General features: G+C 42.3%; 1 protein-coding gene across 1 annotated transcript in view; it reads left to right on the top strand.

The window, feature by feature from the left end:
* TEAD4 (TEA domain family member 4) overlaps positions 1-23,366 on the top strand; it is a 45,455-nt gene extending 22,089 nt beyond the window's left edge. The window contains exons 4-11 of the mRNA XM_009894104.1: positions 1,986-2,120; positions 2,957-3,000; positions 5,206-5,261; positions 6,051-6,181; positions 7,158-7,331; positions 18,683-18,823; positions 20,262-20,414; positions 23,127-23,366. Coding sequence (XP_009892406.1) covers positions 1,986-2,120; positions 2,957-3,000; positions 5,206-5,261; positions 6,051-6,181; positions 7,158-7,331; positions 18,683-18,823; positions 20,262-20,414; positions 23,127-23,240 — 948 coding nt within the window. The 3' untranslated portion in view covers positions 23,241-23,366. The remainder of the gene's footprint in view (positions 1-1,985; positions 2,121-2,956; positions 3,001-5,205; positions 5,262-6,050; positions 6,182-7,157; positions 7,332-18,682; positions 18,824-20,261; positions 20,415-23,126) is intronic.
* Positions 23,367-25,104: the final 1,738 nt, after the last annotated feature.

Raw genomic sequence — 25,104 nt, 5'->3', positions numbered from 1 at the left:
TTTCAATAACTGTTCATTTTCCATAGCAAGTATACACTTTCATATTTATATCCTAGAGATCAGAGCAGCTACACACTAACTTCTCAGAGCAATTACTATAATACTACTGTCTCCACACACATTGGGTGTCTTCTCTAAGTATGCATTATGCCTATAACAGATAGAGGTGGCAAAGTAGGGTAAAGCTGGGAGAAAAATCTGTTCCCAGAAGTCAGTAGTTTTCCATGTCCTTTGTGGCTAATAGATATCACCTGTACTAAGGAAAAAGAGGGAAATTGTACTGGTATTATTATGTGTTTTGAAAATAATAAAAGAAAGTACAAACATTGCAAATGTTTGGTAAAAGTTTTTGTTGCTTCATTTTCTTTTTTTTTATTTTTTTTATTTTTGTACTGGAAACATGATACAAATGAACGCAGAACTGTTAGCCAAAAGAGAAAGGAGATGTCTTTTACAAAATACGCCTTTTCCAGCAGTCTCAGGCATTTAAACAAAACAGAAAAACACAACAGGGGTCAATAAATAAAATCTTTTCCCTTCTTAATTTTTCTTTTTTTTTTTTTTTTACTTTAATACTTACACAAGTAAATGCTTCTTCCCTATCAACTCATGTATAAACTCAGGTCGACAAATATGATTTTTCCAGGGAGAAAGTAAGGGGAGGAAAAAAAATCCTTTTCTGCCGTGGCAACTGGGAAATGGTCCTTATGTATGTCATGAAAAAAACAGAAAAGAATCCTTACCCTTAAAAAACGTTGCAGGTATTCCTTAAAGCATCACTTAAACTGGATTCTGAAAAACCTTCCCATAGCTTTGGAGAATCTTAGGAACTTTCTCACCGATTAAAATGTTTCCCTTCCATTCACTTGAATTGTACTAACAGGAGTCACAGATGAAAAGAACATATGTAAGTTTTGCCCATTCCTACTGATCATTCCACTTAAATGTTATCATTTATTCTTGAACTTTTGTTATGATGCCTCTTACAAATGTTTTTGTGTTACACACATCAGAATCCTTGGGCTTTGAACTTTAGAAAACCTGGGAGAAAGTGGAGTGTTTAGAGAGAATGGATACCCAAGGGTGAGAACTTACTGCAGTTCAATGAATGCAAGTGGGAAGTGAGAATTCCTGAAGAAGACAGCAAGAGCTTACCTCTTTCAATAGTTTCTCCAAGCCATGAATTCATCTGTGGCATTGCCATTATGATTATAATGTCACAGATAAATGTGGAGTGCGTGAAGGATGAAGATTAACTGTAGCAGATGTAGGAGGAAAGGCAGAATGTGGGGAAGTGCTTCTGTTTGTCTATTTATTCCTTGGAAAAAGAAATGAAGAACACTATTTATTTTAAACATACATCAGACCCTCTAGTCACTGCCTGTAAAAATGTGTGCAATTCCACAGCTCTGTTAAAGTACAAAAAGGAATGGCCTTGCATATATGCCCTGGGAGGTTATTAAGATTTCCTGTTTCCCCAGGGATGGGAATAAAATTATCAACTCTATCCTGAGACTAATGCAGTCTCATATTAACGTAGTCTTTTTGCAGTGATGAAAATAAACTCCTTTTGTGAGCTTGTTTTTAGAATTTTTTTTGATAAGCAAGAGTCTTTCCCATTGAATATTTGTACCAATGATTAAAACACAAGAGTCAATTAGGGTTGTACTTTCCATAACAAAACATTTCAGCTGCGCAGCTGAAAGCCTTCAGACAGAAAGGATAAATGCTTAGCAGACTCTAAACCAGTCATCCCAGTATTTCAGAAATGATGATTAATCGCATATGAAGCTATAGTAATGGGTGAAAGACATGCTTTGAAGAGTTCACAGGACAGTTATTGGCAAGTCTGCTGCCCAGGTTTTCAGAGATGTTTGTTCCCTACAAAGAAGCTGATGAGAATCCTGGTTATGCAGCATTAGACCAGGCAACTTGTTTATCATTACAATAATTCTTTTTTTTTCTGTGTCTACTCTTGTCCATAGGATCAGGCAGCTAAAGATAAAGCCATGCAGAGTATGGCTACAATGTCATCTGCCCAGATTATCTCTGCAACTGCCTTCCATAGTAAAATGGCCTTGCCTGGTCTCCCACGACCAGCCTACCCTGCTGTCTCTGGGGTGAGTGAATCAGTGTCGTGGAGGACTTGGGGTGAAGACACTTGAGTATTTGAAAGGGTGTTGGGGCCTGTTCAGGAAAACCGTGAGAACATCAGAAAGAATAGGCCAAAAGGCGTTGTCTTTGTAGAGCAAATCTGTCTTATGGCTTTAACAGTTTGGGTCCGAGTCTTTGCTCACACTAATGTAAAACAATAGAATTTCACTATATGCTTTTTTTTAAAAAAAAAATGACACAAGTGAGAGAACAATCAGATCCTTTGGGTTTCCAGCTGCCTGAAATTTTATTAGGTGTCTGTATCACTTTCTTAGTCCAGGGTCTTGTTGGATTAAAACTGTTTGGACCATCCTGACCCTTTCTCAAGTTTATCATTCCCAAGCTCATCCTGAGTGCTTAGATCACAAATTGGTGGCCCTTATGTAAAATCCTTAACAGAGGAGGTCTGTCAGCATCACCGTACCTTTGAGATGGGCCTAGTGAGCTTTTGTCTGCCAAAAGACTCCTGTGGAACTCTCCTGAGGAAAATGGTCCCTCCAAGAAAGTGAGCATCATTAAAGCTTTGGAGATAGAAGCACAAGGTGCATACATGGTATTTAACATTAAAAACCACTATTGGGGTGGTTGCTTGCATGTCAGTAGTAGCAGTGTGTAGAAAAAACAAAGACCAGTCAGCACCTCCACAAGGATGAAACCAGTAAGGCAGAAAGACGAGATATAGCTTAGTCACATCTTTAAAACTCTGTGAGCCTGCAGTTTCTTTCCTCAGAAAGGAACAATTCTTGCTTTTCACCTCTGTCATAAGAGTGGTGACTTTTGCTTGTATGTTATTCTCTTGCAGTTTTGGCAAGGAGCTTTGCCAGGCCAAGCTGGATCTTCGCAAGAGTGAGTATTCCTTCATGTGAGCATCCAAAGCAGGTGCTTCTGCTGCTTCCTCTGCTGTGGCTGAAGGAACACCATGAGCTATTACAGGATTTATAAAATCCTAAGATAATGTAGTCTTTGCTTTCAGACAGATTCCTTTACAATGGGTCTGAGACTTAAGGCCCATGGCTGAAGACAAACTGAGAATCATGAGAGAATTTTAAATAGATAAAACCCTATGTCTTCATATGGTACCTTCAACATGGATTACGCCCCTTTAATGTCACATGACTCAAGCAGCCTAATATGGGTTATGTTAGGGAGCTGCTGAATTTAGCAGCCTGACAGAGGTGAGGCTGCTGTAGCTGCATGCTCCCAAGTTCAACCAGTTAGCGAGGCTGAGCGTGTATTCCTGGTAGGGGCACACACAAATATGCGTATACATTGCACGCACACACATAAACACACAGCTGGCCACACAGAACAGCACAGACAGACAACGCTCAGCACTCACACAGCTACAAACAGCACCAACAGCCTCATCCTGTACCTGCCCCTGGATGATGAGGGTGCAAGTCTGTTAGCGGGGAATACACACCCACCATGGATCCATCCAGTAGTTGCCCTGGGATCTCTTGTCTCCCTGTGTGCTGGCACCCAGGCAGGTGAGGCCCCCAAGGCCACAGCCCCACACTAGTTGCTGGTGCAGGCCCCTCATGCACACACACAAGCATACGTGCATGTACACAAATGCACACATGCTGTGAATCTCCCCCGTGACTGGGCTTAGATACACTGTTCACCCAGTGGCTGGGTCTTCGCTTTTCCTGGTTTACCTTCCGCAAAGATAAAGACACATACACAAACTAATCTTTCGGTCCACCTCCAGACTTGGCAGTCTCTTTGTCATTTGGTCTGAACCTCTTGGTCCCTCTGAAAGCATCCTTACCCCTGGAGACACACACAGCTGGCTCCCAAACCATCTACTTGTTGGCTAGTCTGCCTTAGTAGTCACTAGTGATCACACCCTCCCTTGCTGCTGCCACTCCAGAAGCAAACACACACGCAGAACTGAGAGCTCCTTGTGCAGGAAAACAAGTAGAAATAGAATTTAGTGAGAAGATAGGACAGACTGCACTGACAAGGTGCAGGGCACCGACAGACAACTGTACTGACCTCACATGTGACTGGCACCTTTTATTGCCATATTCTCCCTAAACACCCCCATAATAAATTTTGTGCAATCCCCTAATGCTCTTCCCTTGCATTTCATGATGTGTCCTCTACCATCAAGGCAGTAACCCCCTCAGTTTGTAAGGTGACTGGCTTGTAAGCCTCTCCAGGTGGCCCACTGGGCTGGTTTCACACCTGGACAATGGGGCTGATGGCTTTTCTGTGACAGCCCTGGGAGGGGTTTGGGGAGCGCCATTGTTCCTCTCTGCACTTTTCTTTGTATGGAGACACTTATCACATAACCTAACAGGAGCAATTTAAGCCAACTTAAGGACAAGCAGCTGTAAGGGAGTATGGTCTTCACCCAAGCCATGTGTTCCTGCTCTCTTGTGGTGCTATTGCTGATGTTTGTGGAGCAGATCAGGGAACAGATATTATTAAAATGTCTTGTGGGGAAAAATGGCTAGTGAAAGAATGGAAGCCATCCTATAAGAAATAAAGAGCAGATTTTATGCCTCTAGCTTGAAAGCAGACAAGGAAGCACCAATGCGAGAGATTCTTTTAGAAGCTTGAAACATCTGCTATCCCTGATGTCAGATGATGTCTCCAGATCCTGATTTTTCTTACAGTGGTGTTAAAATGGAGCTGAACTCTCTTGAAAGCTGGGTGTTGAACATCTCTGAATCTGGGCCTAAAAGCCTGAGAAGTACCCAGCCCAGACCTATATCCACTTGCATAAATTTAAATCTCTCTGTGGTTGAAAGAAAAGGATAAACCAATGGGCACCAGTATATTCACAGGCTGATAAGGATCTCTGAATAACAAGTCTGCAGGGAGAGCCTGCTGAACACCTGCAAGGAAATCTTATTCAGTCCAGTCCTGGCCCTTTACTGCTCTTAGAGTCTCTTGCCCACACAGAAATATGATTTCCCAAGGCCACTTCTGCCACTTTCTCCCTCAGGGGAAATACTTGATCTAATCTGCACAGTTGGTCAAGAGTCTTTTTGTTTGGTTTGGTTTTTGTTAACCATCTCTCTTTGTGTACTTCTGTAGAGTGAAACCTTTTTCTCAACAACCCTATGCTGTACAGCCTCCTCTGCCATTACCAGGTAGGTAAGGCAATGTAGTTCCTTGCTTTGAAATTATATTCCAACTTCAAAAATAGCCAATGCTTTTAAAAGTTTTAAAATTATTGTTTTAAAATATTTTTACCTATTGAAATATTTCAGTAAGCCCAAAATTAATTTTTATATGATTTTCCATTATCACCAGTTCCCATTCTTTTACTGAGAGTGCTGAAACTTTTAAATTTTGTTTTATTTAAAAAAAATTATATAATTTCCTGGTTTAGGTTAGTTTTTTGGGGGTTTCTTTTCCTCCTGGCTCAGCAGAAAATAAAAATTTACCTATCTCTACTGTTCCTCGACCATGCTGCATGTACTAGAACACTGTTTTCCATTGTAATGTGATTGCCTTTCCAATTTCTCACGAAGTGGAACAACAAATGTCTTTTCCTTCTCAGTTTCCCCATTTTGAGAGGTTAATGGTCGTGTTAATGGTGATGCTTCATTCTGATACTAAAGCAGTTTAATTTCACTGTTCATTTAGGGCTCAATCTAGGTCCTCTTAAAGTTGCTGAATGCGTTTTCTCTGGTGTCAAAACCAGGTAGATTGTCTTTTACATCATTACCAACCCTTACAGTGCTGTCTTAGCAGAGGGTAGCCGATAAACCATTTAGAGCACAGGTATAGTGAGGACCTTTTGAATGATATTTTTGCATGATGACTGAAGTCATAAGAAAATGTAATTAGTCAGCTTTGACAACAGGTGCTCTACTGGAAAGGTATTTCCAACTTTTCTCTTTCTAAATTTTGTTATATAAATCCTATGTGCTTAGGGTTTGAACCTCCTACTGGCCTCTCGCCTTCCCCATCAGCACCAGCTTGGCAAGGACGAAGGGTTGCTAGCTCCAAACTTTGGATGTTAGAATTCTCTGCATTCTTGGAACAACAACAAGACCAAGACACAGTAAGATACACACTTGACTTCCACCCCTCATTAATTTTTGGTCTTCAGGTAGCTCCTGTTCATCATGGATATGATATGCTACTATATGTTTATGGAAATACTTGCTTCATTGCTCTACTAAGAATTGAAAGCCATCTTCCGGAAACACAAGATAGCCTTCTCTTAGAGGGTAGAATTACCTATAATGATATAGCCAGCTCTGTGCCATGTGCTTTTGGCCTCCCTTTCCAGGGTCATGGATGTTCACATACCAGAGCTCAAGGCACTGAGGTCGTAAGACAGTGGGTACAGCCCCTGCTGGGCTATGCTAGCTGGCCCGTTCAGCCTTGGAGGATAGACCCAGAATCAGATGATGGTAAGATCACATGAAGCCACATATTTCTCTGGTGTACTGGGAACTTAAACTGGGAACTTTTAAACTTACTGGGAACATGTGTTTCCATGGTGCCACCTATAAAATGGAAGTAACAAGATTTGCCTCACTAAACCTTGTGATACTGCATCTTGAGACGTACACTGGTGATGGGCCAGTTACATTTCCTCTGTCTGAGACAGGGAATTTCAGAAAAGATGATAGTATTTGGCTGGTACCTTGCTGTGGGATTCCAGCAGCTCTTCACAGGGCAGGAGCATTGATGTTTGACTGAGTGACCTGTGACATGTAACAATCTGTATCTCAGGTTATTTCAGACTACATAGCAGCAGGACGAGGCAATGGTTTAGGAGTGAATATAGGAAAAAACCCCAGCCATAATGTTTCAGAAGAAGCAAGAAGCATGGATGTATTGACAGGAAAGAAATATCAGCATGAGCTGGTATTAGCAGAGCTATTTCTGGTAACACTTCTGCTCTTTTAGAAAGTGCTATCAAATCTTCAGTGACTTCCGGTAGTCTTCCGTGAAGAACCATGAATGTTCAGTATGTACTGAACAGTACCGAATGATTTCCTAATTCCATGTTTTTCCTCTTCTTGCAGTATAACAAACACCTGTTTGTGCACATTGGGCAGTCGAGCCCCAGCTACAATGACCCCTACCTCGAGGCAGTGGATATCCGGCAAATCTATGACAAGTTCCCTGAGAAAAAAGGGGGCCTGAAGGAGCTCTTTGAAAAGGGGCCAGCTAATGCCTTCTTCCTTGTCAAATTCTGGGTAAGGGAAGGACCTTTTGTAGGGTACCCATTTGCTATGAAGTTCTCACTCTGAAAGCAGTGGCCACGTTAGCTTTAGAAGACTGCTGCCTCCCAACAAATGTGCCCTATGCAGGCAACTTAATAGAGCCATGACCGTCCTGGAGATCTTCCCGTGACTGCACAAGGCCCTCACTCTGGCCTGGAGCAAGATGTACCTTTCACAATGTCATTTGTAGAGTTGTTCTTGACTAGGAGATTTTATTTGCTAATGGTGACTTGGGCCCTTTAAAATTTTTATTTATGTATAAGAGAAGAATTCAGATGAAATTATTCCCTGCATACTCTTATGTATTCACTTCTCTCAGTGTCGAGTAACTTCTCAATCAGAGGCATCATTTTTCCATCTCTTCTCCTATCTCATTAACTGCATTTTTGTTATCCAAGTACTAATAATTTACAGATGCATATTTACTGCAGGCACAAGGACAGACAAAAAGAAAAGAGACACATATAATGAAATTGGATTATGCTGATAATATATTACTGAAATAACTTCTGGTAAGTTGGCAGAAATCAGCCTGGCAGAAGCCTATTCACTCAATTTGGATTTTTGGGAGTTAGCTGAAATTTGCAAAAACCATGGTATTGTGCTTCAGGGTACAAACAAAATAGTTTTGGTGATCGATATTATCATAGGTATTACAAGATTAAAAATAATAGCAGCTTGAGGCAGTTGTGCGCTAGATGGCTGAGGGAATGTGTAATGGGATTTGGAACCTTTCACCTTGAGTTTACCACTTATAATTCAACCCCAGGTCAGGAGTGAGATGAGGAGAACTGAGCTTTCATATCTCATACTCTTCATACAAACTGGCACTAGAAAACCTCTTAACTGGTGCTTTCAGGAGAAGGAAGAGTTAACTTAAGTGCCTTGAGATGCAACTTGCCAGCTGTCCCAAGCCTAGCCTTTCTAGAACTGAATTGGAGAATGTTGGCTGGGAGTCTGCCGTTCAAGTGTCTGGTGCTTAGAGCATTAGTTACTGGTGATTCCTGGAGACGCATAATTTTACTACCCACAGACTGCTGCTAAGCTGGGCACCTCATGGGATTAGCCTCTGTCAGAGTACAACAATGCCTGCCTAGGAAGGTTGAACCAAAAAGACCAGCCCTGTTCCAGTGGAAGAGAAATACTTGGGACAGACAGCAGCACCTTGCTGAGAAGGACAAAATCTGCGTAGTGATTGCCTACTAAGAACTGTTTGGAAAAGGAAACAGAAATCTGATGTGACAAATTAAAGGAAAAAGAGTAAGAGGGAATAGCTTCTAAGAAATGGTCCTTGGAAACATAGGAGCTGCAAGAGCTGCTTCTTGCCGTGCGGTAGGGATCCCAGGAAAGTCTTTATGTCGAGGTGAAGAGCACTGGCTCTGGTGGGGTATCACTCTGAAGTGCTTTGGAAGTTTCAGGAGCCAAAAGGAAGAGCTTAGAGGGAGATGTTATGTAGAGGGAATAAAACGCTTTGCATTCCTTGACTTAAGGAGAGAGAAATCATAATGAAATTGTGATCTAGCGCAACTGTGATTTTACTGATCAAAACTGTTAGTGTGTTTTTGTGCTTGTGGGGTTGGGTTTGAGCATTGTGTGTGTTTGTTTGTTAACAGCAGAAGGATAAATGTGGCCTACACATCACATTAGGTCAACCTAAGTTAGGCTTTTGAAGGATTTATGTGGTGGGATGTCATTAAGTTGGACTCCTGGGACCACATAAGGTGTCTGGTGTTCAGGGGGTAGCAACTCACTGAAATTTGGCTTGCATAAAGAGGTATGACATAGGATTTGAAATACCATTTGAAATACCTTTACTCCAACATATGCATGATGTCATGGGGCTCTGCATCTGTACACTTATACTGACAATGATATTTCTGGCCTTGGTGTAACATTTTTACTTTCTGGTTCTTTTTTTTGGTACCCTTGCGCTGTTGAATCCCATCTGGAGTTGATATCAGGTTTTATTTGTGGAAACACCACAGGCTGTCACTTACAAATATGCTAATTTTACAAGTCAAGTCATTGGTTGAATGGAAGCTTCTAAGGCTTTTAAGAAGTAAATCCTTCAGTTTTGTATTTGTTTCTCAGTGTAGGCAGTAGGAGGGGGATGAAAACACCATTCCTGATGCCATATTCTGGGTGAGAAAGGATTGGGGCACTTTTGTGATTTGTGCTGTGTTTCACAGGAGTACTTACATTAATCCTGTCGTAAGATTTCAGCCAGGATCTCTGAGGCAATATAACTAAAGCAGTTCAAAACAACTTTTGCTCCAGAAAATTTGGACTTTTTTGAGGAAAACTCCATTTAAGGAAAACTCCAAACCTTTTTGTTGCAAAACTTTGTATTCAACATGTCTGAAATATTGTGGCAATGCAGTCTTATACTTAAAAAAGCACGTGAGCTGTACCTGTAATACACCACGGTACATGTGTCATGGGACCTCCTGAGCTTGGTGTATTGCAATAGATGCATACAGTGCAACCCCCCAACCAATAAACACTTTTCACAGATAAGACAATGTGATTTAAAAAAATAGATTAACAGAAGAAAACTAGATTTCAGCTGAGATTTTTATACCCCCTCTGCATTTTTATACCTCTGTAACAGTATATGCCAGGGTGCTTTTTCATTTTGCTGCCTGATTGCTCTGGACAGCTACACAAATATACTGTTGATGTCCAAAGATGTGTTGGATACAGCAATTACCACACTGTTGAATTTATAGCATCATTTGAGGATACAAGTATTATCCAAAAGCAAATTACTGATAACCTTGAACTTGGTGAGTAGAGTTAAGTACTTGAAATGGTGTTTTAAGACATGAAGATAGGATTGATTTTTCAAAGGTTCTGGATTGAAGTGGTGGTTGCAGGTGACAAAGACTTAAAAAATCAAGGTATCACATAAGTTGATATGTATATATGTAGTTTTAGACTTGAAGAACCTGAGTCAGGAACCTGCCATTACTGCACTAAGCATTCAGGATACCAAATGTTCTCTTGTGCACTAGAAGCCTAACTCAAAACACCAGGACTGGGGTTTCTTGACATCACTGATGGCACTTAGGATCTAGTGTGACTGAGAAAGAGATGTTCACGTTTGTTCAATGGTGCTTTAAACTATTTATACAATAGCTAAAAGTTAAAAGTTGATTAATTTGAAACACGAGCAGTGTTTGCAATTCTTCCTTGATTTTGGCATTGGGAGTCCGGTACAATGAACTAACTCTTGGACTTGGTCAGGCAGGTTGTGTATGACATCTGTGTGACATTTCTCTGTGCTCCAAGTGCATTCTAGCACATGACAATGAATGTGAGACATTACCCTCTCGACACATGGGCAGTGGCAGCTCTGCTCTTTTCCAGAGTAATATTATCTCTACCACCTGTTACTTGGTTCTCCCCATGAACTCCTTCTATATGCATCATTATTAATAGTTTGGTGAAGAAGCGTTTTCAGGGCTTTGCACATTAGTAGAATGGTGCACTTGCATCTTAAAGCTTTCAAAAGTTGTGAGAGTCTGGGTGGAAGACAGAAGGAAAATGACAAACCAGAAATTCAGGACAGGCAGTACTTTGTCCAGAGCAGCCATCTGCAGAGGGGTGGATCAGGGGAATTGCTTGGGAGACCTTTTCTGCCAATGATGAATATATGCAGTAATTTCTTCTTCTCAGTGATAGGCAAGCTGAACCAGCCACATCACAGAGTGGGTTTTTTTTTCCAGTAAATGAATTATACTTTTGTGGAAGGAGCTGAAGGGGTGGTCTGGAGACTGCTGTCCTGCATTTGGCTTCTCTCCTGTACCGAGCAAATCCAGTCAAAACAGCAGCAGTGCAAACTCCCCTTGGCACCCTGCCCTGCCCACTGTATGCCTTCAATCCTGACCTGGCAGAAACTGCCTGCAGAGCAAGGAGATGGTAATTTGGTCTCCATGTCCATTCTGTCCTTGGCACTTCTGGGGCAGCAAACAAGACAGCAGCTAGCAACAGAAATTTTTATAGAATCATAGAATGGTTTGGGTCGGAAGGGACCTTAAAGATCATCTAGTTCCAACCCTTCTGCCATGGGCAGGGACACCTCCCACTAGACCAGGGTGCTCCAAGCCCCATCCAACCTGGCCTTGAACACTTCCAGGGAGTTGAACTCCACAACTTCCCTGGGCAACCTGTTCCAGTGTCTCATCACCCTCAGAGTAAAGAATTTCTTCCTGATATCTAATCTTTCAGTTTAAAATCATTGCCCCTCACCCTATCACTACACTCCCTCATAAAGAGTCTCTCCCTATCTTTTCTGTGGGTACCCTTTAGGTCCTGGAAGGCCACTACAAGGTCTCCCCAAGAACCTTCTATTCTCCAGGCTAAACAACCCCAACTCTCTCAGCCTGGCTTCATAGGAGAGGTGCTCCAGCCCTCTTATCATCTTTGTGGCCCTCCTGGACTCCCTCCAACAGGTCCATGTCATTCTTATGTTGGGGGCTCCAGAGCTGGATGCAGTACTCCAGGTGGGGTCTCACAAGAGCAGAGTAGAGGGGTAGAATCACCTCCCTCCACCTGCTGGCCATGCTTCTTTTGATGCAGCCCCGGATACGGTTGGCTTTCTGGGCTGCAAGCACACGTAGCTGGCTCATGTTGATCTTGATCTGTTTTATGATCTTTGCACATTTTTTTCTGAGAATGGATCTGACAGCCCATTAATTTCACCTGCAGTCACCCACACCACCTCCTACCAAATGTTGCCTTATGAAGAGGACTCTGTCAATGACCCTTCTTTCACCAAAGTTATTCCCCACAGTGTTTAACAGTGTAGCAGCAAAGCTGTTCAACTGTTGGCAGCAAAAAGCAGATTGAAAGACTGAATTGCTGCGGGAAGCTATCTGCTGGGTGTCCAAATAACACAGTCCTGGGGGGCTTGCTAAGTCACAGCTACCCATTCCGTTGGCAAGGCCTTCTGCTATCTTTGGCTAGCTCAGAAACTCTCCCCTTGCCCCTTTCTTGGAGGCTGAGTCTGCAGTGGCGCAAGTTTTGGACTGTTCTTAAAGAATTGTTCAGCATATGCCTTTTCATTGACCACATGGGACCTATGTGCAAGATATCAGCAAGCTATGGTTTCTCACAGTATTTAATGCCATTTGGGCTCTTGTGCAGTCGTTGCTTTTCAAAGCCTCAGATAAGCTGAAGACTGATTCTCAGAGGTCACATTTCCCTCTGTGAAGAGTTTCAGAAAAATTTTGATTCACAGCTTCATCCTAGTGGGAATGAGGCCTTTCTTGGTAATCAGTTGTGAAACTCATTCCCACCAAAGATCAGACAAAAATCTTGGCTTAGTATATGGTTAGGACAGTGCACAATGCCAACCTTTCTCTAAGTGTTTCTTTTTAGGGGTTGCAGAAGTTGAGTGATACACTCAAGCTCATCAGAGCTGTTTTAAGCAGAGCTGCTAAGAGGCTCAGACCACCAATAAGATTTAAAAAAAAAAAAAAAGTAATACTAGCTTGTTGAGGGTTACTATGCCCTTCCCTGAACAAATGCCCTTCTTTTCCATCTAGAAATCTTGTCTTGTAGGTATTTAAATATTCTGCTTACTTCTTTGGAAAGGAGGAAATGTCAGCTGTTTCCCCCAAAACAGGCAGATCAGCTCTTTTGCATGCAATACGTAGACCTCTGAGATGTAGACTACAGATACCTCAGTGATCCTAGTTTCAGCATGTTTGGAAGTCATCAGGCAATCTATGGACAAGTATATCATCCATATTGAGCTTGCACAGTGAGTTGAATGCATCCAGACACATCAGTTTGCTGTTATGCTAGTGTGCGCACAGCTTTTTGCATCTAGAACTTCTTGGAACAGAAAGCAAGAACCCTGACTTTGTCAGATAGAGAAGTATGGTCCAGTTGGTGGCTCATGACTCAGACTTAGCTTGTAATATGCCTCATCTCTTTGACCTTCTACCTTTGCCCTTGACGGGACGGAGAACAGCTGGTTTGAGAGCTGGACACCACCCCACCAGCTGAATGCTGCTGTTGCTGCCCCTGCTGCAGTCCCACCCTGTTGCTAGCAGTGACTAGTAGGACCCTGGGAGCCAAGGCGACTCACCCCATTGGTGATGGGCTTTCCTAAATCCTGACTATGTCTCCTTTGGCTGTCTAGACTGGAGTAAGGAACGTATTCAAGAGTTATCTCACTTGTTGGACATACTAGTGCCAGTGAGTGCCAGTGAGGAGCTGAGGCACCTAGGTTCTAGTCTCCAGGTCTGAATCACATTCAGTTATGTATTCAACAAGTCCATGCATTCCCAGACTATAAAGCGAAGATTAACCTTCCTGCCTGATGAAGTGCTGAGAAGATGAATTTCCTTTAAGTCATCATAGTCACTATTATTCCCTTGCATATTTGTGGGATGGAATGGACTGGACAGAGTAAAGCAGATCTTTCTCTGCTCACCTTGGGTGCTCATCCTGGGATTGCATGTGCTTTGACACAAGGTTTTCTTTAGAAAAAGAAACCCTGAAGGTGAAGAGAAAGAAAGAGTCCTTTCCCCAAAGCAGCAATGTGGTTTCTAGTTCTGATGGTCTAGATGTTGTGAGGAGCTCATAGGCATGGAGGCCATAGCATCTTTGGATGTTAGGTTAAAAGCAGTAGTCTTTTTGGCCATTAGAGATCCCATGATGTGCAGCATGACTTTGTCCTGGTGCAATTATGGGAAGTTTAACTGCTTATGTTAGTGATTTACCTCAGTGTTCAGTTCATATTTAGAAGTTAATTTGGCTATGGCAGATAACAGTGTTTTTCCTCAATTTTCTGCCATGTGTCCCTTCAGGAGGTAAACATCTCCATAGCAGTGAGAGCTAACAGATTGGAGTTGCACTCTTGAACGGTTCCTTGGTCTCATAGTCATGTACGCCATTCCCATTTTCAATTTACATGGATAAAGCAGGTTGCAGATAATTCAAGGGCAGATATATGTATGCTAAATAATCTCTGGTACGGGGGCAGTAACTTTCACAGGAGGATGGGAACCAGCAGCTGTAAGTAAATAAGCTGTAACTGTAAGGCCAGCAGTATCTGAGGTGCCACAGCTCCGTTCTCCTGCAAATGAGAATGGAAGCCCTCAGCTAGCTGCTACTGTTGTTCCCTGGAGTTGCGGAAATTCTGTGAAATCCCATTTATGGGCTGAGATTTTCAGAGGTGACAGAAGGAGATGGGTGCGCAGCTCTTGTTGACTGACCACCCTAAGACGTGTCTGGCAGTCCTAGCCCATAATATGGGACATCCTTTAGAATAAAAGGTATAGTGTAAATGTCAGGGAGTTCCAACATGACTCCATTGCTTCACTGCAACAGGGTTTTGAGGAACTTGGTTGTACATAATGTTAGTGAATGGCAATGATGGCTCAATTCAAACAGTATTGCCATAATTTTGCCTACTGCCAAATATTTTAATATTGATTGATTAGATGTTAACTAGCTGTGAAATTTTACAGTCTGGTCATTTGATGGGAGACTTGCCAAATTGTGGAGACAGCTAGAGTGGCTTTTTAGGGCTAGTGAAGCTTTTCTTATGAAGCAGAACTAGCATCTCTCTGCTTTGCCTTATATTGACTGCACTTATTTTTTAATTTGCCATTAAGAGTTTAGGGGAATGTAACCTTAACTTTACTAGTGAGACCCTGAAAATGTTTGTCTGGTTCTGCAGTGAGGGCCTCTGCTATGTTTATGTAGCAGTGGTCCGACCAAGCTTTTGTAGCCTTGACCTTTTGTTCTTTTGACTCAGTGGGACAATTTCTTTGGAAAAGCGGAATTGGGTCCATACATTGTGTTTATCATCCCCAAGGGAAATAGCTGAAAAATATTGTGAAGGACTCCTAGTCTAGTTCCTCTTTGGAGAAGGGAAGGAATTAATCTTTATTCAGACAGCTGGAGTATGGGTCAAATAAACAATACAGTTAGTTGCATTGACATGTAAATGAGTATTATAGTAATTCAATAAAAACCTAAACCAGAATACAGTTGCATTGCTACTCTCTAATACATGTATATTTGTCGTGCAAACAAAGTAGCTGCATAAGTATAGTGGAGAAAATTTGATAGCAAGGACTTCATCACAACCGTAATAATTCACTTGGCAACCCGAATTATGATTAAGTCTGTAATGCCTGTGCCTTGTTCCTATTAATACCTGTGCTACCAGGTTAAAGCTAGCCTGGATTTGCCCACATATGCTACTCCAGTGTACACAAACCGTCGGAGCATAACACTGCATTACAGTCGTTTAGGTGGTCATGACAACATAAAAGCTTCCAGTCTTCCTCCAGCTGTTGTTTCCAAGTCTTGTACAAAAGTTATCACTACCTCAGTGGGGCAAATGTGAATGATGTAAAATGATTTTTTAAAAAGTTTTAAACACAAAATGTTTTACTGATATATTTTAACACGTGTGCCCAAATCTATTTTCAGCTCAGTGAGGAGACAGAAAACTATGGGGGCAACAAGGGGTGAGTTGTCAAGACAAGTCAGGAATCTATTCAGCTGGATAAATTGTTTTGTGAAGCTATCTCCTGAGGAGAAGCAAACAGGAGAAGAAAATAATTGCCAGCTTTGTACAACTATCTCCTGGTAAATCAGAGGATGCTTTTGAATATATAGTATGCAGGAGATGACAAATTTAGGAAAACATAATGGGATGAGTGCACAGCTGGTGTAAACCGGTATGAATTTGTATTACACATGTAGGACCAAGTATATTCAGAAGGGCTCAATATCTGTCGCTACTTCAGAGGGAGGGATTCTACTTAAAAGGGGGAGTCATAGAGACAAAGGCAAGCCATTCTGACAAGTGGACTTTCTTTCACCCATAATCTGTGGTGAAGACAGTACAACTGTTACGGATTTTTGTAGAAACTGTGGGAAACAACACAGTCATTTTGAAGAGTGATTTGCCTAAATCTATCTTTCACTTGCTTCTGAGTTTGCAATTTAAAAAAAAAAATCACAGGAACTGGATTTTATTGGTTTGTTTGCTTGGATCTTCTGTGGCATCATTTATCTAATGCAGATGGTAGTTTTTCTCTAGGTGGTAACATGTGTGCACAATGGCAGAGTGGCAGCAATGCCCCGGTGTTGTGCTAAGTGGAAAATGGAACTGGGTCTTCTGAAATAAATGGGACGATGGTTTATTTTATTTCCTTTACCACCTCCTCCTTCACCCAGCTGAAGTGGCAAGTTGAATGGCCATGAGAATTGGACTGAGTGGAAATATTGCACATTATTACATGGCTGCTTTTCCTGCTAGTGCTTTTGGCATCGCTGTTGGCAAAATGATGAATTCTTCTGTGGCAGTAACTCTGTGTGATGGGAGCTGCTGGTGAGTGTTGTGGTACAGAGATGGCCCAGGTCAACTGTCTAGGAGAAAAACTTGTAACTTGAAAGGAATGACAACAAAGCGTGGCTTCTAGCAGGTTACTAGGTACTGCTGTAGTTACTCAAATGCAGCATTCACTAGAAGAAGCAGTCCTGCCTTCCACTTTCCCCATTGCTGCCCATCCTCCCAACACATATTCTTTGTCTGAACACACACAAGTACCTAAATCAGGTCAGGGAACTGATCCCACTGAGAACTAGCTGAGCAATTCTTCAGTGAGTCTTGTAATACAACTACAGAAACATTTGTGCCAGTACAAGAGGAATGAGGAGGCAAAAACTTCTCTGGGACAGTGAGACTGCCCTCTTGGTGTCAGAACCAGCCTGGTGTTGTCAAGCTACAACTTTGAGGTGCAGTTTCCCAAGAGGCTCAAGCCAACCTGAGTATGTGTTGCAACCAAAATAGGCATTCCTTGTGCCCTCAGCTTTTGTGTGTTTTCACCTCTTCCAGCCCCTGCAGCTTTGTGGGAATCCAAGTGAGCTTTCTTGTCTGACGGAAAACTAACCTAAAACCACAAAAAAAATTAGTTTTGGCTGGGGTCAGCTCTCTTATCTGGCTAACCACAGAATCATACAATTGCTAATGGTGGCACAAAGGCAGCAGCGTGCTTGTGTGGCTACAGATGGGGAGAAGGCTGGACTGGCACTTTCTAGATTGACTTAAACCTCTTGTGAAATTGCTACTTAAGAGAAATAAGCTAACAGTATTATCTCATGGCAGAGGAGAGACAGGCATTTTGTATGGAATAGAAAAGGGGGATTCATTATTGAGGTGGTCCGGTTCCAAGGCTAGCATTGCTTGTCCTAAGTGCTGCTCTAGATCTCAGATAAAAAACCTTCACTGACATTGGGTAAGAAAACCATGCTAGAGCAGCATCTAATGTAGTCCTATTCACACTGTTTCCACTGTAACAGGAATACACTTCATTCAGTTTCCTGTTTCCCTCAGTGCAGCAGGAAGAATAGAATAGTCTGAAGTAGCCTATGGGAACTGACCACTGCTTTTCTGCTGATGTAAGCTAGCACCTGGGCTTGTGGAGTACAGAGAAGCTCTACCCTTTTAGTTTTGAAAGGCAGGAAGCTGATCTGGGCATTCCCACACAACCTTTGTGTTTTCAGAGCTTAAGGGAACTGCCTCTTCTTTTCCTAAGTGTGGTTTGAATGACCCCTGGTGGAAGCTTCAGACAACCAGGATTTTTAGGAGTTGGGTCCCAACATGAGGCTTCAGTTGGCCAACCTTAGGCACCTACATGTGAAAACAGTGGCTGCTAATGGAGATGGGTTTGTATTCAGGTGGAACTGGGCTGGATCCATCAGCAACCTACATTGCTTATGTTGCTTCCTGTCTCCTTACATTCTTCATATCATAGTACCTGAGCCTAATGAGTATATGTACATTCCTTCTCTCTGTTCTGTCTCTTACCTGCATATCCAGGGTGGAAAAGCTTTATTACAGTGCTATACCCTTATTTTTCCTCCTTAGTGAGGCAGCCAAGTCAGGCCTGTCTGTTGCATTGTTCTGTCTCTATAGCGCCCTCCCATCTGCACTCCTCGTGCTTTGTGAGTACCTCCATGCTGCCCTGGCACTGTTCAGTTACGGGAAATATCAGCTAAGGCAAGGGGCTGTGTCATATATTTTTAATGTTAGGAGGATATTCCACCAGATTTCCTCAATATATATGCAAATCCCCACCACCATTTTCTGAAGCGGGAACTAGACTGTAGTGCATACTCTTCAGATTTCCCCTGCTTACTTAACGCACATTGATCTGCTTAAGGAGCTTTGGACACTCCAATACCTTAAAGTCTTGGCTATGCAAGACCCTTTAGGTAATGGTGAAAAAATACCACAACTATCTATTGATAACCATCTATTTTTCTTGCCTTTTTTTTTTTTTTTGCAGGCTGATTTGAACACCAATATTGAAGATGAATCCAGATCTTTCTATGGCGTTTCCAGCCAATATGAGAGCCCAGAAAACATGGTCATTACCTGTTCCACCAAAGTATGTTCCTTTGGAAAGCAGGTCGTGGAGAAAGTGGAGGTAGGGAGCAGATACCTGGGTGCAAGGTTCTCTCTGGCTGCTGTTTTGTCACTTCAAGTATTTGCATCCTGCATATATCTCAAGGCAAAATATATCCTATGCTTGTTGTCAGGGAGATGGATGCCATAGATTATAATTTCTGAGACACACAACTGTAAGATTGCTCCAGCCTGCAACATGGCCTTGTCTCAGGACTTCACTGAAGGTCTGGTAGTGCTTGCTATATTTTTCATCTCAGTTGCTGAAGATGTGAATATGTAAGACTCTCAGTTTTGGTGATTTTCTGGGGTTTTTTGGGAGCAAAGAAAAGCTAGGAAACCTGGGCCCTTATTTTGTAGTCCAGAAAGGTGAAAGCAAATAGGCAACACCTCACTCTCATCAGTGTTTTTAAACAGGTCATTTAAAGATTATAGCCATTAATTAATAGACTGTAATAGTTCATAGACTATAATCTTATGATTTTATGAGGCTTATCTTAGTGCTTGTACACTTACAGCTCAAGCAACAGTGGAGCTGCATAATTATGCATGTATCTGGCATTGAAGAAATTCTTTCTCATGCTACATTAAGCTTCTAAGAGAGCTGCTCTGACTGCTTCCTACTGCTCTCTTTCTCAAGGAGCCTTTAGATGCTGGAGGAGTGGCTCTGTGCAGAACACCAGGTGTTCTCATGTCAGCCAGCTCAAGCTACATCCTTCCCCCAGACCTGTCTCTAGTCATATGACAGACATGCCTGAAGTCTGGTTATGTATTTGCGTGATAGGATAGATAGGCCAAAGAAAGGTGTCAGGGTGCACAGGAAAGGAGACCAAGCTCTTGAGGTGAAAGGAGGTAATGTGCATTTAAAGGTCTGCTGTGAAATAATAGAATCAGCCTCTCGCTTGGACTCTTCTCTGCTCTGTAAGATGTGGATTTGAACAAAAAAATCCTTCTGCGTAACATCAGCCAGATCCTCTCCTGAGGGGGAGCAGAGATACTATGTTCTCTCTCACAGGTACCAGAAGGCTTTAATCCTTTCCTGCTGTGAAGCATATGATTGCCATCATTACAAGGAGCTTCCTGACTTACTAAAGTTTTTAACTTTTTCAGTTTATCCACACCTAGTATTTTTCCAGTAGAGACATGTACTGACCATGGTATAGCTGACAATTGGTCTACTCCTCTTAGTTACCTTTCACAGCTCCTTGGCAGTTTGCTGCTCATAAGCTGGAGCCCACTGTTCTAAAGTAAAAAGAAATCAAGCCAAAGAAATTAGAGGGCTCAAGGAGACTGACCTTGATGCGTAGTACTGTAGAGGAATGATTAATCAGCCCATTACTGTTAGTAAAATGACTTGAAAATGACATTGTAATTTTTCTGTTCTGAGTCCCTTTATGTGATTAATGCTACTAATATGACAACGTTAGTCCCATATGCCCCTTTTATGTTTTACCTTACAGACAGAGTATGCACGCTATGAAAATGGACACTATTCCTATCGCATTCACCGTTCCCCTCTCTGCGAATACATGATAAATTTCATTCATAAACTCAAGCACCTTCCTGAGAAGTATATGATGAATAGTGTGCTGGAGAACTTTACTATCTTACAGGTGGGACTTTCAACTGTTTTCATTGGAGCTTGGAAACATGTAAGCCCCATGCAGGAGTTCACTGCTGTGACTCAAAGCAGATTTCCTTTTACAGCTCAGCATCTAATTGAACTTAGTAACTCTCATGTGTATTGCACCTCAAGACCATTTATGGAGTTCTAGAGATAGCAACTCATGCAGAGAAGCAGCAGAAGAATTTGAGAGATCTGACTAAGAAAGAGAAAAAAAGATAAAGGGAGAAGTCACAAGGCAGAGAGATAAAGAAAAGACAAAGATGCAAAAGTCAGTGAAGGAAATGTTCATTCCACTATTGGACAAACATTGAGGTCTTTCTGTGCCCTGACCCTTTTTGAAAGGTAAAATAACTCAAGAGCACTGCTAAGTAGCTATACAGTTTTGTCATGGGAAGAGTTCTTTACTGACCAGGTAGGAAAAAAGCCAAGTTTTTTCCTCAGGACAATCCTGAACTTGGAAAGAATATGGAGGCAGATAAAGGAAGGGACATGTTGAGGGAAGCTCTGTGACACCTTCATGTATCACTGCAACCTCTAGGCAGGGCAGTACTGCAAGGTTACAGCAACTTGATTTGCATTAGTGTCTATGTTATACCAGGAGCCTTTCCAGGCTTGGATGCAGCCTAAATTTGGGAAGAGGGCAAAGACAGCTAAAAAGGTGGATTTTCCTAATGGACTAAGTTCTGTGCTTGCCTCTACAAGATGCGTCGCAGATCTTTGTCCAGAGAACTTGAGGTTGGGCAAGTAGAAGTGCTAGAGGCTGTATGAAAGAATGGAAATTAAGTGGTCTTCATTCCATCCTCTGGAAATCTTGTGGGACTTCACGCAACTCATTTCACTGCTCTGTGGCTCAGGTACCTCGGCTATAAACCACAAGGTTATTAATGTACCCCACAGGGCTTTAGTAGGCTTTAGTCTTCCATGTTTGTAGATCTAAGAAAAGAGGAGTATAAATGCTAAGAGATTTTTAGATGAGCAAAAGCATGAAGGGAGGAGGGACAGAGAGATGGATGGCCTGTGTCCTGTTATCCATACTGAGGAACACTCTAACTGCTTTCTGCATGTTTCATTTCTCAGTCAGGCCAGCGCTTGCTATATATTATATGAACAAAGTTGTCATATAGTTAAACTTATGGAAAAAAAAAACAAACCAAACCCTTTGGGGCTTTACATTTTCAGTAATCTCATGTCCATCCCTTCCTCCTGTCAGACAGAGGCATGTCTCATGTAGGTGCCGGCACAGCCTTTTATATATTGCCTCGCAGTCCTGCTCCCTGAGCAGCAGGCTGAACATTTTCTACCCTCTTAGTCTCCGATGGGAACCTGAAAAATGGTCATGCGTAATGCAAGGCATGCTGCTAGTCCTCAGTCCCCACTACCAACTTCTGAGGCAAGTCTAATTATTTATTTTCTAGACCATTTCATGAGCTTAGATACCCCTAATCTTACAAGCATGATTTATCTTGCTTTGCGCATTGCTCTGGATCTAGCCCTCTAAGATTTCAGAGCCCATTTTTCAGAAAAGGTTCTGGTGCTTTACCACACCTGGATGTGTGTAAGTCACAACAGTCTGCAGAAGAAAGGAAAAGCATTAGTTCAGCTACAAACCCAATCATGAAGTAAGAAAATAAAACAGACTAGACCAAAATCAGTCTGGTAAAATTTCTAAGCAAGTTTGAAAACAGCTATTTTCTTTCTGTTTTCACAAGAATTGTTGGGCTTTGGTACAGTTCAAGCCTCCAGCTGGTATGTTTCTCTTCTGCATTTGAGTCGGTGTGACTGCTGATAAAAACGTATCTCCTCCTGCAGAAGAGAACTGCTTGAAGCTTTAGCTATGGCACAAACTCAGATGACAAGAATGTGCAAAGTTGTGCAGTGACAGAGAGAGGGAAGCTGAGCTAGGAGTTCTGAGTGCAACATTTCGCTTGTCCCTGCCGTGCAGTGTAGGCAGTCCGTGCTTCTGAAACTAGGACAACACTGTTCCAGCACCATGCTGATGACACTGAGTTACATTGTAGAGAAGCTAAGGTTCCTGAGGGACCATAGAAAAAGAAATAGAAAAAAAAGGGCTTCTGTAAGAATGCATAATTGTAGCAGCCATCTTTCTCCTGGTATCTACAGTGTACGGAATGGGAGGCATAATGGAGTCAAACCTGTACGTCTCCTGTAAAATGAGTTACATTCTGTAATCCTCATGGCCTGTGTCTACCACTGACAAGCAAGGAGCAGATGGAGGGAAAGAACTGCTCATGGTTGTGATAGATCAATAAATATGTGAGCAGGAGTGGATGCACCACGGGAAGTGGCCTCTCTACCCAACAAACAGAGCAAAAAGATTTTCTGTGAAACACCTTCTCTCTGCTGAAATCTGCAACACCAGTGGGTGGGGAGTAGAGGACCTAGTGGACCTGCTTCCACTTACGTGGTCACTACTTGGTCACAGCTTTCTTTTCTCCACAGTGGACTCTGCTTACCTCCCTGTCTCTTCACTGCATTGTAGTCCTGATGCTGCTGAAGTGCTCTGCTTGGGTGTGTGTGGGCACACAGGCTGAGGGTTGTGGTGGACAAGCTGTGTTTCATTCCTGTGCTTCTCTTTTCTTTGCCTATTACTGAGTTTTTGCTCTATGTTAAATGTGTTGGAATATGTAAGCAGAGAAACAGCAGTTGCCATCTCAGCTTCTTCTCCTTTTCTGTCTAGGTTGTGACAAACAGGGACACACAGGAGACCCTGCTGTGCATAGCATATGTTTTTGAGGTGTCAACTAGTGACCATGGTGCCCAGCATCACATCTACCGACTGGTGAAGGACTAGAGACTCTCTGCCCTGAGTCGTCCATGGGATGCATGTCTAAGAAAAAAGCCTGTGCTTGAACAACCCCTGCCCCCTCATACCAAACTGAAAAATAAACTGCAGATATTGTGTATTTTCAGAAAAGCACCTCTGAGCTGTTTTGTGATTGACCAGGGTCAAATAAGTTTGTATCTCCAGGTTTGTGCAAATGGGGAAAAGACTTGGAGTCAAAGAAACCGGCAAATAACTGCTTAAGGGTTTCACCACAAACAGCATCCTCTGGAACGTATTTCCCACAGAGCGCACACAGGGTATGATCATACACATAAAAGAAGTGGTATGCACCTGAGCATACAGGTAGGGCAACGGCAGCAGCTTCCACAAGTTTGGCCACATATGAACAGGTTAAAAATGTTCATACTACATCTGGCCTGAGTGTGTGCACTCATGTACATTCATTTGTAGGTCAACACATGCACATACATGCTCACCATACATTTATATAGATGTCAGTTAGATATGTGTGGGCTCATGCATGTGGATAGAGATTGCGGCTCATGCATGTGGATAGAGATTGCACGTATAACCTACATATCTGCCTGTCTAGCTGTCTACCCCAGCAGGTGTGCAGTCACAGGTTCCTTCAACCTTCCTCCTATTAGAGGCTGGATACTGTTTCTCTCTTTTCTGTGCATGATAGCAAGAGACCAACCTTTCTTTTGTCATTTAAATGAGGTTATGCTTAGAAAATTAGGTATGTTAAATCACGTTTTCTTGCCCAGCAAATTTCCTCCATGTATCAGGTCTGCTGACTTGACTGGCTAAAATAATTCTTGCTGCTTTTTCTCCTGTTCTCCCTGAACAGGTAGCACTGCTCAGGGAGCTAGACTCTGCTCTTTTCTGGCACACCAGCAAAATAATTGTTTACTGAGATCATATTGTTCTACCTGTTAGTTACAGACAGCGAGGTGCACAAGTATTGCAAAGAATGCTATTTGGCCAGCAAATTGCAGGAAAAGAACGAGAGAGAAAAGTAAAAAGAGGTGAGCTTTCCATGTTTCCAAGGCAATCAAACATGGTCTCTCTGCTTTACTTGTAAACTGAGGTTGTTTACTCAAGAGTCACTGAGAGGCAATAATCTTGGTCCCCACAACGAAGATGTGGGGGAAGATCCAGCCATTCGTGTTACTTTGAGGGAAGAGGTGGGTTGCATTATGCTCTCTGGCAGCCACTGAACAGGCAATTTATTGGGCACAGGCACAGTCCCATGGGACAGATTTGAATATATGGTGTTACATTTCCTCTTTCCACAATGCATCACAACACCTTAGGAAACACCTCTCAGGCGTATTTCAGATGTTTCCACCCTTGCATTTTTGGCACAGAGAAAAGTGCTCATGGGTATCTGAGGCATCTGAGATACCATCAGAAAATGAAGGGTTTATTAAAATGCCAGAAGGTAAGGGCTTCAGACACACACAGATGCAATCTCACTTCTTTCAAGAACTCATGAACCTATTGGTACTCCCTTCTACAGCTTTCAGTCTGCCAGTTAAAGAGCTCTGTGGACTCCATGAAGACACTGTACAACTCTTCCCACAGCATATGTATAGGCCTGTAGACTTACATATCTCCCCCAGCTCCCTAACCATCTTCCTTTCCTTTAAAATGTTTCATTTCTGTATTTGAAGTTAAGTTGTACTCATTTACAAGACTGATGATTTTGTTTCCTGCGCATCTAAATCTCAACTTTGAAGTTAAGTTGTACTCATTTACAAGGTACTCCAGGAGTCTTCTCACAGACTGATGATTTTGTTTCCTGCACATCTAAATCTCAACCCCCTTCAAGTTTAAATCTTCCACTCCTAGAGAATATTCTTCTCAT

Source organism: Charadrius vociferus, unplaced genomic scaffold, assembly GCF_000708025.1.
Source record: "Charadrius vociferus isolate BGI_N301 unplaced genomic scaffold, ASM70802v2 scaffold561, whole genome shotgun sequence".
NCBI lineage: Eukaryota > Metazoa > Chordata > Aves > Charadriiformes > Charadriidae > Charadrius > Charadrius vociferus.
This window is presented reverse-complemented; position numbering and strand designations above follow the sequence as displayed.